Below are 15,171 nucleotides of genomic sequence, written 5' to 3' on the forward strand. Positions count from 1 at the left end.
ATGATTCCTGTAAATGTTTTGAAATAACAGTGACTCTTCACGTCATCTGCCCTCAGAAGATGATGATGATGATGATGATGATGATGATGATGACATACATGGTCAAAAATGATTGTGATGGTGTCTATCTTCTCGGTCAAATCATGGTCAGAGTACTTGATATATTACCTTGGTTAATGTGTCAGAGTGCATTCAAATTGCATTTTCAGCTCCCTGGGGAGTATAATTAAAAAAAAAACAATTCTGTAAGCATAAAACAGATAATCAATACTCTCATCTGAGCTTAAGTAAAACATTAAGTCAGTTATGACATAATTTGTCAGCCACAGAAGCTAGTATGGCTGTTGATGACCTTCACCTTGCTTGCATGTTGTTATTGTTAGAGCTGTATTCTGAGAATGGAAAAGAAAGCTGGATGAGTTCAGGTATTCCAGTAGACTACATTCATGGGTGAATATGATATCTTCACCTCATTGTACCAGTTTTTTCAGTATATATTTTAGTAACACATTTATGATTTTAAACATCTATGCATCCGCTGAGATCTTCTCATGACCACTATCAGGAACATGTTACCATGGAAACCTATGTCAGAACAACATGGTATTCCTATTCGAAAGGGAAATAGAAAGACTACGTCAAATCACTTTTTGGCATGTTGCTCAATAAATGCATGTTCTGAATCGGTTCCAAGTTTTACACCAAGAACCTGCCCAAGCATTTCAAGTGTTGCTAAGTGATTTTATATATACTGCTGGGTATTTGTATGTACTTACTTTAAACTGACAGATTGGAGTTGTTTTAATCCTATCATTATCCCATAATTCCTCTGCCACAAATTTTGTTGTGTGAAGATATCTGAAAAAAAAACGGTAGGAAGTTGTTAAGAGATTGATAGGAAGATTAGATGTTTCGCTTGGCTCACAGGGCAGATATTAGCGTTAATCTCGGCTGTATTTGCCATTATGAACTGTATAAAAAGCACTTGCATCCACTTGATAAACTGCCAGACGTCTGGGAAGCTGCTTATGAGATTTATCTGCAGGAAAAGTAACGTTCTTACTTGATTATTTTCTCTTCTTTGTAATCAAATGGTTATCGGTGTAATTGAAACATACATATCTACCTAAGAACTTGTTTTGACTTTATTTTTATGGGAGTGTGATATTAGTTATAGTTTGATGATAGTTGTCATTCATGGTGCCTCATATATAGCTTGGGGGTATACTAAAACGAATTCGAGGATTTTCTTGGATATTCAGTGTTATTGGTCAAGAGCTGACCAAGCTGTTTATTTCATCACTGTCTGTTGTTGGTGTGATCCTGTGCAGAAGTATATTAGTCACTACAGGTCTAATCAAGACTTCTTTTTGGACTTTTTGTGAATTTTAATGAGGTTTGCTTTTAAGGCTCAGTTGACATATTACATGGGACTAGGCCTGGTTCAATTGGCAGTTCCAGCAAGTTTGATTCAAGTACGGTATTCGACGTAATAAGTGCCCCGCTCTAATAAGCGTCCACGGCAATATTTGCTAATATATTGACTAGTGCACGATCCCAGTTAGGACCCCTTCCAATTGATCAATGTACACAAGACTTACTTATTCGTGTATAATGCGCACTCATGTGTTATATGCACCCTCAATTATGGGCAATTCAACTCTGGAAAAATATATCTGTCGTATGTAAACATTTCAGGCTGTCAGCATAAACCACGAAATTTACGATTTTTCAACCAAAATAATATTCTAATAAGAGCCCCCTATTTCTAATTTTGAGAGGGCCCTGGGAGCTTATACGGTAATTCAAATCTCACTTTGTTGTTTGATGAGTCAAATTTGCTCCCGTATGTCAGTCTAGCAGATAGCAATTAGCCTAATTACACAGAGACAGTGTCCTATTGGCTTGAATCACAGGTTCTTCTGTCAGTACCTTACCTTTGCTTGGGTGTAAAAGTCTTTAAAAGTGACTTCAGGCTTTTGGTATTTAATTCAAGTTACTCACTAAGTTATCCAATCTTTGTAACTGTTAGGGGGCGGTCGGGTAGCCTAGTGGTTAAAGCGTTCGCTCGTCAAGCCGAAGACCCGGGTTTTGATTACCAACATGGATACAATGTGTGAAGCCCATTTCTGGTGTCCCCCGCCATGATATTGCTGGAATATTGCTAAAAGTGGCGTAAAACCATACCAACTCAATTGTAACTGTTTGGCCACCATGTTGTGCAATGTATCGTGGACCATAGTGATGTACTTAGTAACTCTATGCAAGCGGCCCACCTCGGGCTGATGTGTGGTGGAGTGGTTGTAAGGTAGCTGTAAGGAACGTAGCATGTTGTTGTTTGTAACCTTCTCCAGGATGTTGCTGATGAGGGTTCCCATGGAGACTGGAATATTACATGTGTGACTTTACAGGAGAGATTTGTTTGTTCTTGTTCCCTGTGTCTATGGTGGCATATTAAAGATGTAGGGTCAGAAGGACGTTCTGTTGTATATGCGAGGAGATGGGTTCCAATGAAATAATCAGTGAATCTGAGACTGGACATCGCCAGACCATCCAGACAAACTCAACCAAAGTTTAATATTGATCACCTGTGACTGTTGTCTCATGTGGGGAAAAGAGTAAAATGTTACAATCAACGACATTCACAGAAAATTTGAAAAAACCTGTGTGACCACTCTAGAAAGAGCTACAAAGTCTCTGGTCTATATTTAATTTATCTTTTTCCCTTCCAGGTTGAAAGATGGTGAAGAAGTCCTCCCAAGTCCACGTGCCAAAGCCACATACAAAGATGGCATGGCAACACTTGATCTCAAAGACCTTGAACCTGAAGATGGAGGGAAATACACCTGCCGTGCTACCAACAGCTTCGGAGATATTGAAACCACAGCAAATCTCAAAGTTGAAGGTCAGTACGCTTCTCGTGTGAACAATGGTGGTGAAGATGAATGGTGTGTCTGGAGAGTATCAGTTGTTTTATTCTAATCTTTCATATCTGTATGTCTTCTAATATAGAAGGATAACATATGCATTTAATTTCAGTAATATTTGATGAGTGATGGGATGTTTTTAAATATATATAGCAATGGAGGTGATTGTATATTTTGAGTTATTATTGGTGTTATTTTTGTTTTACAGAAGTTCGCCACCGTAGAAGGAAGAAGGCTGAAGAGGCCAAACTCAAGTGAGTGTTTTGGAATATTTTAGCCAATCAATAGCATTTTTAGTGACCTTCATTCCATTATTCTTGTAGAATATCAGGTACAGGATCAGGAGGGAATGTACTATCTTAGTCATGAATGACATGGTATGATTATGGAAGTTTCCTACAAGGAAACATGGTCGCCTCAAACTAGTAGGCCTTCTGATGGGGTGATATTTATTTATTGTCAAATGTAGGTTAGACCGGTATTAAGTTTAATGACTAAGTCATCATCCATTTCTACCTGGAAAGGGCGGTCGGGTAGCCTAGTTAAACCATTTGTTCATCACGCCGAAGACCCGGGTTTGATTCCCGACATGGGTACAATGTGTGAAGCCCATGTCTGGTGTCCCCAGCCGTGATATTAACAGAGATGATAATCTGATGATTACTTGTTCTGGGTGTCTTCGTGTTTCAAAAATGTAGATTAAGTGTTCAGATCCTTGAGCCCTTGATGCTTTATATGATGCTGATAAGAGTCTATCCCCATAGATGGTTTATGCCATTTCCTGGAACACCCCAAGAAGTGTAACATCTTCATTGACATCTTCATTTCTCACCGCAGACAACTTAAGAAGGAAGTTTCAGAAGTTGAGGCCGACATCCCCCCAGAGTTCACACTGCCTCTGATCGACCAAGTAGCACCAGTGGGAGACTCCATTGAGTTGACTGTCACAGGTATGTTAAGTGGAGGAAACAGATGTTTGTGAATAGACCTTGACATTTTTTCTTTCAGAATTTTGGCAAGATGCTAATATATTTTGACCCATTTGTATGCTCTGGCTCACTGCTGGATGCTGACAAGGGACTGTGACACTTTGGGACTGTTACAGGTATGTTTGGTGGAGGAAACATGATCCTTATGTTGAAGAAGAACAGATATCGATGTTGGTGTATAGACCTTGAAGTTTTTATGCTGTATTTTTGGCAAGATGCTAATATGTTTTGACCCATTTGTATGCCCTGGCTCACTGTGGGACTGTGATGGTGTGGCATGTTGCTCAGACTCTCAACCACCGGTTGTCTGATCCTGACCTGACAATGAACAGGTGTCCATGGTATATCTGAACCATTGATGTTTGAGGCCATCCACTCATTCTATGCCTCATCCTGCCATACATGCATGCTAGAACACTGTCACATTATGTCTTGACATGATGGATTTAAAATCAAGCTATAGCTCAGGCTTCCTGGTTGCATATTACTCCAGCTGCCTCAGTGCTCAGCCACAATAGTGTCTAGTCCTTCCGGGTACCCATTCAACAACTGGAAAGACTGTGGTATCATCATGTCAGATAACAATGTACTTTTAGACTTTTAGAGATGCAGAACACTTTGTTGTAAGGTGGATCTTTGACTGAATCTTTCAACAATGTTAATAGAAATTATTTATATCAAGATAGAATCTTCACTGGTCTCATTTATTGTCACAGTGACATGCCGACCTGAAGCCGAGGTAGACTTCTATCATGGGGATGAGAAGGTGTCGGCCGGAGGTCGCTTCAAACTGAAACAGGACAAGGACGTGTATAGTCTCATCATCAGCGATCTCAGACTGGAGGATGCTGGAGAATGGAGCTGCCAAGCTACAAATGCATTTGGCAAAACACAGTGCTCATGTGACGTCCAGGTGCTTGGTAAGTCTTGTTTATAGTCTCCATGAAAATAAATGCCAGATATGTCTCTGTCACAGGTTTAGGTTTGTTGCAGGACGTAAGTTTCAGAAATTGTTTATCGCGCCAGTAAAATATATGCGAGATATTTTCTGTCATGGGAATAGATTTATAGGAGGACAGTATCAGTTTTAAAAATCATCTTTGATGTTAGGTCATTTAATCAGAACTGAATTTGCAGGATGCTTGAAGACCCAGAGGCCATAAGGCTGTGGGATACACATTGTTTTTTCTATGTCCTTGTGCAGCAAGATGATGCGAAGCATTGTTATTGTTGAACTCATGCACCTTGCTGTGACATCACTGTTGTTCTGCTACAGACTCTGTGCCAGAAGGTTCCAAGAAGCCTCGGTTCACACGAGGACTGGATGCTATGACCATCACTGAGGGCAGCAAGGCACAGCTGAAGTGTCGCGTCACCGGACTGCCACAGCCACAGATTGAATGGTAAGAAAGCATAACACTCTGATCTGACTGAAAGTAAACGGTTAGAGTTGATTAGTTGAATGGTTTCAGTTCTTCTTAAAGTCTTCAAAATAACTTGAATCATACACTCAAAGTGACGACTGTGGGAGGTGTTCGAAGAGACTTTGATCAGACTTTTCATTCAGATTATCAAAATAGACAAGTGTAGCTAGCTATATTTCTCATATGAAATCATCATAAAGAAAAGCAAAATTTAAAAAAGAGAAATGTCTTGTGTAACAATAGATTATAACCGGTCTACCATAATTTCAGTGTTTTGTGATTTGTAAAGACATGCTCATGGTATTGTCTGAATCATAACATCAACTCTGCTGTCAGTAGAGATTTCTTTTGATTATGAAAAGGGTTTTGTTGCTTTTATTTGAGTAAGTAATTATCTTTGTTTCATTCAACCATTGTAAGGTTGTATGTCTGTTTTGAAATATTGCTTCTTGTGATGAGCATTACAATTATTTGAAAAAAAAAGCCTTCAAGCTGGCAATAAAGAGTGTCAGCAGTAAACAATTAAGTGGACTCCAGCTGTGGCTGTTGAGTGCTGATGGAGTCATCTCTCCTTCCAGGTACAAAGACAGACAGAGGATCGAGGCCAGTCACCACTACGAGATGATCCAGGAGGATGACGACGTTCACATTCTGGTTATAGATGGTGCCACCAAAGACGACACAGGGTCATACATGTGTCGTGCTGTCAATGAAGCAGGCTCTGCTTCTACAGAGGCCAGAATACGTGTACAGAGTAAGTGCATCGTGTATCTCAATTAGTTACCATCACCTGGATCACATGTCAGTGTGAAGTTGGATTCTCTGTAAGCACTTGTTAAATCTCCAACATCATCAACAAGGCTTGGGCAATTCCTTTCGAATTTATATATGTTGATAGTAATGGAGTTTTTCTGACACAGAGAGGATCCGGGGTAGAATAGGTCTTCAGCAACCCATGCCTGCCATAAAAGGCGACTATGCTTGCCGTAAGAGGCGACTGACGGGATAGGGTGGTCTGGCTCGCTGACTTGGTTGATGCATGTCATCGTATCCCAATTGTGCGGATCAATGATCATGATGTCAATCACTAGATTGTTTGGTCGAGACTTGATTATTTACAGACCGCCGTCATATAGCTGGAAAATTGCTGAGTGTGGCTTTAAACAACATGAAACTGACACAGAGAGTTATAATGCTTGATGGTGTGGAGCAGAGACAAATCAGAATTGAATGCAGATGGCTGAGTAATTGAATTAACAGGCACCATGATGTGTGACAGCGAGATAAACATCAGAGACAAGTTTAATAAACAATTTATGATTTCAATGAGCAGGAAAGAGATCATCATGCTGCTAGTGATACACTAAACCAGGGTAAAAAATGAAGCATGGAAATGATTTAGTGAATCTTGTATTGCAGAGGTGTCTGATCAAGAGATCCAGAGAGAGGACACCACCAGAGTGACTGCAGCGCCGACAAAACAATACCGATTCCAGATGGCGCCAGACTTCACTGTGAAGCTCCGGAACAAGTCTGTCCTGGAGAACAGCCATGTGAGACTGGCCTGCTCCGTCACTGGCATCCCTGACCCCACCATCAAGTGGTACAAGGATGGCCAGGACATCACCGACATGACCAGATACACCATCCTGGTAAGTGACATCTTGTTATTCAGGAAACATTGCGGAGATACCAGGCAGAAGATGTTCTGATTTTAGATTTGGTTATTGCTTTAATATAACTGGAATATTGCTGACTGTGGCTAGACATCAAGTAGATTTGTTATCTGTGGAGAACAACCAGTGAACCAAGAGGACCTTCAGATTATCTGTCCTAAGTGAATGAATCTGTCTTTCATCATTCAGTTATTGGGCATGGAGTATTGTGTGTTTTCAGTAGGTTATTCTCTACATTAGCAACACATGTAAACTCTACAAACAAATGTTAATGAAGTTTACCAGTTGTTATCAATCTGTGATGTCATGAACAAGTGATGACATCATATTGGGTTGTTCACAGGATTGTATGTCACATGGCTTTAACTGACCAACCAGCTTTAAGAATCTCTAAAATGCTCCAATATTGTAAAGTTATTACACTAAATCATTTTAGGTCTGGGTAATATATTACATGAAGTGGGACTCCTGGAGCAGAATAGGACCCCTGAAGTCCCTGAAGCCTAATGGGTATCAGATGGACACAATGGATGCTGATTTTGGCTTAGCATGAAGGAAATTCTTCCACTTTCAGTAGCATAGCATGGAGACAATCCATTGACACTCCATCATAACGGAGATAGCACTGACTGTTAACTTGTATGTGGCTTTAGAAGACTGTGTGGAGGAACTATAATTTCTCCTGGTGTTTACAGAACAACTACGGCCTGCTGTCCCTGGAGATCCTGAGGACGGCAACATCCGACAGCGGCTGCTACACCTGCGAAGCCTCCAACTGCGAGGGCACCGTCACCTGCAGTGCCAGTCTTGATGTGCAGTGTATGTACTCAACCCTTTATCTATGTAATACTTTCATTAAAATGCAAGTACAAAAGTAATCTTTTTCGACATAACTGTATTGACAATACCTTCATTATTTTACCCCAGGCCTGGATCGTATGTCCCCCGAGTTTGACCAGCGACCCCGTTTCCTGAACCCCCTGGGTGACATCTGCATCAGGGAGGGAGAGGATGCAGTGTTTGAGTGCACCGCCACTGGCAAACCATCACCCTCATTCAAATGGTAAGACACAATAGTACATTGGACAAGGAATTGGTTACACTGTTGGCTCATGCAGCAAGCTTAGCACGTTTTGTCAACAGATGATGGGGCCCAAAAGATGTGGTACATTCTGTACAGTATCTGGTTATAGTTAACATTAATTATGAACCTAAATAAACATGGCCACATGTCTACACCTCGGTGTGATGTTTAATGTACTTACTCACTCTACACCTGGGGCCACGGGTGGCCAAGTCGTCTAAGGCGCCGTGATTTGTTGTGCAGAGTTGCGTCCCTTGGGCATGCCAGAAACCTATGATTGTGGGTTCGAATCCCGGTTCGCCCCAATTATGTTTCTAGGTTTGTCAGCACCATACACGTGCTCGTGGGTTTCACCGAAGTGGTAAACGTCTGAGACCTGCATCACTTTGGGCTTTCCTCCCACATTAAGCTGACATGGCGCAATATAACAGGAATACTGTTAAAAGAGGCGTTAAACCCAACTCACTCACTCACTCACTCTACACCTTGAAAGATTGTTTGGGGCCATATAAATTATAACAAAGTTGCTGCTGATGTTGCTGTTGATGCTGATGCTGATGCTGATGCTGATGATTTGGTATTTATTGTTCCACTATTTGTTGTCATTTGATTCCAAGAGCCAACGAATGCTGTTTAGCAGTCATCCAATCGCAGCCTACAAAAAATCAGCCACTGTCTGTCTGCTTGTTTAAGTTGAAGGGGGCCAGTCGAAAGGACATCCTGAACACTTAAGCTTTTCTTCAAATATTTGACCAATTATTTTCCTTGGATGTACCAAATTTTCACACTAATATTAATTTTCCACTTTGTGAATGCCAGGCAAAAGGATGTGAGAGAAGTCTTCAGCAGTTCCAGAATCAACATCGAGTCGGACGAGGACGGCAAGGCTCGTCTTGTTGTGAAGAATGCCCGTCTTTCAGACTCTGGGCTGTATGTATGTGTGGCCTACAGTCTGGCTGGCCGCTGCAAGTGCTCCGGGTCACTCAGAGTCATTGGTGAGTTGGCAGTTCCAACTGCATCAACATTAATGTGACATCATCACAATGGTTTAATTAGAATTAGTGTCATATCTTCAGTGTATGATTGGTAGGGTGAAGAAACGTGTGTAATGAAAGTGGTACTCGATTCCTCGAGTTAAATATCAATGAGTTACTTGCTTTCTTATAATGATTGTTATTTGAACAAGAATTCAAAACAATATTTATCTTTGAAATTGATATGGATTCAAATGACTGAAATTTGTAAGCAGGCAGGTGGAAGTAATAGTGTTCAATGAAAATGATTATATTTCACAATCCATACAATATTTGTTTGTGGTTCTGTATTCAAAGTACCACCACCTCACCCTAAAATAATATCTTAATAAAAAAGTTAATAGTCCAACGCCATAATATTCATCCAACCATTTAGTCAAAGAGAACTTTAATTTGCAATGAGTCCTTATTTTACCCTCTTTCCAGAAAAATCTCCCTCACCACCATCGCAGGATGAGTTGATGCGTCTGGGCTATGGCCCTGACGTCGAGTTCGACCCCCTGCAGCGTATCACAGAGCCTGGCCGACCACCATACTTCTCCATCATGCTGCCCAGACAGGTGGAGGTCACCGAAGGACAGAAGCTCCGCCTTGACTGTGCTGTCGAGGGATTCCCCACGCCTGTCGGTAAGTGCATTACTTCACGTACAGCCTCGTTTGTTTGTTGTTTGACGCTGCACTCAGCAATATTCCAGCTAGATGATGGCGGTCTGCAGGTAATCAAGTCTGGACCAGACAATCTAGTGATTGACAACATGACCATCGATCCACGCAATTGGGATACGATGACATGCATCAACCAAGTCAGCGAGCCTGACCACCCGATCCCGTTGGTTGCCTCTTACGACAAGCATAGTCGCCTTTTACGGCAGGCATGGGTTGCTGAAGACCTATTCCACCCCGGATCTTCACGGGTCACGTACAGCCTTGACGTCCTATATATATATATATATATTTTTCAGGTTATGATCTCATATTGGCAATCCACTTTCTTAACTTTACACAACATTATGTATTTTTAATACCCCCAGTTTTATAGGATATGATATGGAACAAATTGCAAGTTTTATATGACATAAATGTAGAACAAGTCATATTGCTGAAATATTGTTGTGACTTTAAATCTTAATTACCCCCAGTTTTTATAGGATATGATATGGAACAAATTGCAAGTTTTATATGACATAAATGTAGAACAAGTCATATTGCTGAAATATTGCTGTGACTTTAAATCTTAACTCGCTAACTCATTCATTCATACATGATTGTTTCTGATGCTGACAGCCTTAAAACAGACATAGGAATGAGGTTTTATTTTGAGTTCCTTTCCTCCAGTATCCTGGCACAAGAATGTCCGCGAGCTGTCGTACGGCGAGCGGCACCGCATTATGATGTGTGCAACACTGCACACAATGGAGATCCCATCTGCCATGACCATTGACTCCGGAGAGTACATCGTCCGGGCAACAAATGTCTTTGGCTCTGTGGAAACATCCTGCTTTGTCAAGGTTAATCTCAGAGACCCAGAAAGGTCAGTGTACTTTGTGTTTAAAACTAAAGGGAAATGAAGTGTTTGCTTGGCATTTACAAGTTGGTAAAACATAAAGACAAGATGTGTTTTGGGGGGATATAACTTTATTGACTAAAATACCTGATAAGGGGCAAGCAGTATAGCCAGCATGCAATGTGAATCCAAAAAAAAGAGGTTGCTTTCCATAAGAAAATGTTCAATTAATTTGAATGAAATTTCAACTTTTAATATCCGTTTGATTGTTTAGTTTTAGTTTATTGAATTTCATTTCATTAAAAATGATTATGGAGCACTGTATGCATCTGTTATGAGTGCTAGCTTCCTCTAGTCCTGGGTTTGAATCCCAGATTTGCCCGAATAAGGCTCCTTGGTTTGTCAGCACCATACCTGTGGACAATGATTTCACCAAAGTGGTAAACATCTATGACCGGCTTTCCTCCCATATTAAGCCGACACGCTTGATATAACTGAACATCTGTTCAAAGTGGCATACATCCAAACTGATTTACATAAAGTTCTTCCTAGTAAGACTAATAGTTTCAAAACTAGGGGTTAGTTAATGCTTGCAAATATTGTTGTATTTTTCAGTGAGGAGTACGTTGAGCCTGTGTACACACCCAGAGATCGTGCACCTGTTGAACTCAGAAGAGGTGGGTACATTCATAATGTTAACATCGATTACAGACTTGAGTACAGACTTAGGTACAGACTTAAGTACAAATATTACCTTCAACAGCAGTACAGAGCGATATGGTCATGGTTGAAAATCTGAAACCACATCCAACAATTCATGTGTGATAAGAGGTGATGAGGTAGCCTCATGGTTAAAGGGTTGCCCATAACGCTTAAGACCCAGGTTCGATTCTTCACAATATGTGAAGGCCATTCTTGGTGTCCATGGTCTGCAATAGCGGTAATATTGCTAATAGTGGCTTAAAGACCTTTTATGTCTGCAATGGGTAAATAGAATTTATTGGAACATTGCCTGTTGATCTTCGCAGATGGAACCAGCAAACCCCCACAAGGTATAAATATGTAGATCTTCCTAGCACCTAACAATGTTGTAGTCTAGTTAATATGTCTAACCATATCACTCTGGTTAACTCTCTCTCTCTCTCTGTCTGACAGTATACCAGTTACCTCACAATATTTAATCGACATTTGTCGTATTTTCTTGAGAATAGTGCACAATATTTTCCTCAAAATACAGCTGAGTGATGTATGATACATGACTACAATGAGTTTTGATGTGTTTTCCCCATGCAAGTACATTACTGTGAGCATGTAGCATTGGCAATACCAGGTGAGCAAATCCGTACTGACATGTATATATAGCTGAATGTTATTTCCGGCTTAGTTTACGAGAAAATACATACAGTTATCTTTATCTCTGCATATAGGACAATGCCTAGCAGAACAAGAAATACATCTTCAATGGTAAATCATCATGTCTAGTGATAATTTATTGCACATTTCACATTCTTATTGACCAAGTTTGTTAGTACCTGTTTGTTCACCTGAAGTGGGGGGGCGGTCGGGTAGCATAGTGGTTAAAGCGTTTGCTCGTCACACCGAAGACCCGGGTTCGATTCCCGACAAGGTGACCCATGCCGTGATGTTGCTGGAATATTGCTAAAAGCAGCATAAAACGATACTCACTCACTCACTCACTTACCTGAAGGGATACGATGTAGTTTTTACTGCACATAATTTTCGAAAAATCTTTTTCTCTCTGAAATACTCCCTCTGCCTTAAGGGGGCCATGCATTATGCTTGTGTGCGCACTATTGTCAAGAAAATATGGTAAACCTTTCTATGTTATACAAGAACCCAACTTCAGAATTACTTATTTCCCTACAAAGGCCAAACTTCTTTTTGCTTGTTTTTATGGATTGTTCCTCGTGTCCTGCAAGTGGGATGCTAAATCCGTAATACAAGGGAAAAATTATTTGGTCTTTCCTAACCTTTTAAACTCAGATGTGTTTCATTTCAGATGTCCAAGCACTATACACTTTGCATGTTCTCTAACAAAGTATTATTTTGTACTCTATGCACATCTTTGACTGTCATCAGATTATTTAATTAATAATCAAATAAATAATGAACTCTGTATTAGTAATGATTTCTTTTAGAACTAATGGATACTATTTCTCATTTACTAACTTATTTACCAATACTTTATTGCAAATAATTCTATTATCTGTATACATAATCTATCAATATCATTATGTATCAATAATCTAAGCATTAATCACCTGATTTTATGAGCACTGTTATCAAATATTTTTACCCATGAAAATAAGCATTTAATCATTGAATTAAATCATTATTATTTTCTGAAAATATATAACTGGAATACTGTTAAAAGCGGCATCAAACCCAACTTACTCACTCACTCATACATACGTATGGTTATGATATGACATATTCTGATATTTTTCTTAATTTCTGTGTATCATTCATGTAACCTCTGCAATCTGTAGAGATTTTTATTTGATTGTTTAATTATTTCATAGTCTCAGACGTGGTCAATTATGGTGTCAGTTTTTAATTACAGTGAACACAGTGTGTTCTTTAAGGCTCAATTCCACAAAGTTATGTCAAGTCTAATCAGAAATTTGCACAGCGTCCTCCAGAATGATCTTACTTTTTAGTCATAACTGATGTGACATAGACTTATGACAGTCATAGTGCTAAGATTTGCCCTGGCCCTGTTTCTCAAAGCAATCTTAGCGCTCCCATACTTTAACATAGACTAGCGACAATCGTAGGCTAAGATTGATTTGTAGAATGGGGTCCAGGGCCCAATTCCACAAAGAGAGTTCATCCCAAAGATGATCATACTCCCGATCTCGAACACAGACGTAGATCATCATAGCACTAAGACCCCAGCCCAAGGTCCAGAATGAAATCTTAACATTGTGTCTTTCATAGATTTATATTCAAACTTCACCCTGGATTATTCATAGTGTTAAGAATCTTCTGGAACTGGGTTTTGAAACACAGGACTCTGAGTGACATTTGACCATCACTGTTCCAGCACCTTTCTTCATCAAACATCTGCCACCCAGGATTGACGTCATGGAGGGCGTGGATGTCCAACTGGACTGCATCCTCCGTGGTGGCATCGACCTTGTCCAATACTCCGACGAGGGTGCAGACCAGGCCAAGAAGGGTCTGGAAGAAGAAGGCTTCGTGGGAGGATTTGTTGACATGGGCAGACTCGCTGCCCCGTCATCTCCGCAGGTGTCTGCTGCAACAGGAAGTCCTCCTGTCTTTGAGAAGAAACTGACCGATGTCAAGGCACCAGTCGACAGCCTTGTGAACCTCGTGACCTCCGTGATTGACGACCCTGTGGCTGATATCACGTGGTTCAAGGATGGGAAGGAAATCACACAAGGAGGTGGGTGCTGATGCAGTTTTTCTTGGTTTAAGTCAGTATACCAGTAAGGAGAAGAGCATCAGATGTTCAGGAATCAGTTGACATGATGGGATGAATTAACCCACTGGATACTTTACAAGCATACTATATACCATTATTTCATGCCGTTCTTGCCATTCAGTCAAGTAAGATTATGTTATGGCCAGTTTGTATGTCTGGTATATGGTGTCTGCTGGAAACATCTCCTCAGAAACTACTGAACCAGTGACGCCGACACTTCACAAAATTCTCTCAAAATGCATATTTGTCTTCATAATTTCTTCTCCATCTTTTTATGCCATCATATCATGTTCAAATAATTGGGACATAAGTGTTAGGTTAGAAGATGTCTGACAGCAGGTTTTGTAAAGTATCTGTCTTTTTTGTAGGGTGAGTCATTAAAAAAAATAATAATAATTTGCCTTATTGCAAATATTAATGTATACATATATTCTAATTTGGGTGCAAATGGTGATGGTTCTAGTTTCTTTTCACAAATTCTGATCTCGCAAAAAATCTCCATGGTTTCCTGAACAGGGAGACCACTGTTTTCTGTCTTTGGTTATGTGTCACATATATTCATTTGTGCCCAATATTGCTACATCTGAAATGGAAGCTGCGATGAATTAGATAATCACATAGGACTCTGATACTAAGACCAATTTCAGCTGTGTTTGTAATTTCCTATGTGTTAGCATGGCTTGATGCTCACACTATCAACCACTTGTTTGCCTGCTCCAGATGTGACACATCAGTTTCTGTCATAACGCTGTGATACTCTCACTTCCTGTCTCCACTGATGTAGTATCGGTGACAATAACTTGTATGTTTTCATTCAGACAAATATGAAATCTTCTTTGACGCTGGCTGCCACAACCTAGAAATCTACGACACTGAGATCTCCGACAGCGGAGTGTACAAATGTGTTGCCGTCAATGCCCTCGGTTCCACAGCCTGTCAGTGCACAGTTACTATTCAAGGTACATAGTCTCATAGTCTTATGTGCTCTCCTTTCCCAAGATTCTACGAACTATGCCCTATGCAATATCTGACTTTCACATATATAAGTGTGTCTGGCTACTAAA

General features: G+C 40.3%; 1 protein-coding gene across 1 annotated transcript in view; it reads left to right on the forward strand.

Annotated features, from left to right (window-relative positions):
* Positions 1 to 15,171, forward strand: part of LOC139466013 (titin-like) — a 347,974-nt gene that overhangs the window by 297,955 nt on the left and 34,848 nt on the right. The window contains exons 227-242 of the mRNA XM_071248028.1: positions 2,733 to 2,905; positions 3,136 to 3,181; positions 3,765 to 3,877; positions 4,633 to 4,836; positions 5,193 to 5,319; positions 5,919 to 6,094; positions 6,760 to 6,992; positions 7,712 to 7,835; positions 7,944 to 8,079; positions 8,920 to 9,095; positions 9,561 to 9,761; positions 10,470 to 10,665; positions 11,254 to 11,315; positions 11,667 to 11,690; positions 13,706 to 14,068; positions 14,926 to 15,066. Coding sequence (XP_071104129.1) covers positions 2,733 to 2,905; positions 3,136 to 3,181; positions 3,765 to 3,877; positions 4,633 to 4,836; positions 5,193 to 5,319; positions 5,919 to 6,094; positions 6,760 to 6,992; positions 7,712 to 7,835; positions 7,944 to 8,079; positions 8,920 to 9,095; positions 9,561 to 9,761; positions 10,470 to 10,665; positions 11,254 to 11,315; positions 11,667 to 11,690; positions 13,706 to 14,068; positions 14,926 to 15,066 — 2,495 coding nt within the window. The remainder of the gene's footprint in view (positions 1 to 2,732; positions 2,906 to 3,135; positions 3,182 to 3,764; positions 3,878 to 4,632; positions 4,837 to 5,192; positions 5,320 to 5,918; positions 6,095 to 6,759; positions 6,993 to 7,711; positions 7,836 to 7,943; positions 8,080 to 8,919; positions 9,096 to 9,560; positions 9,762 to 10,469; positions 10,666 to 11,253; positions 11,316 to 11,666; positions 11,691 to 13,705; positions 14,069 to 14,925; positions 15,067 to 15,171) is intronic.

This window comes from Haliotis cracherodii, unplaced genomic scaffold, assembly GCF_022045235.1.
Source record: "Haliotis cracherodii isolate W230 unplaced genomic scaffold, xgHalCrac1.p SCAF_18, whole genome shotgun sequence".
Lineage (NCBI taxonomy): Eukaryota > Metazoa > Mollusca > Gastropoda > Lepetellida > Haliotidae > Haliotis > Haliotis cracherodii.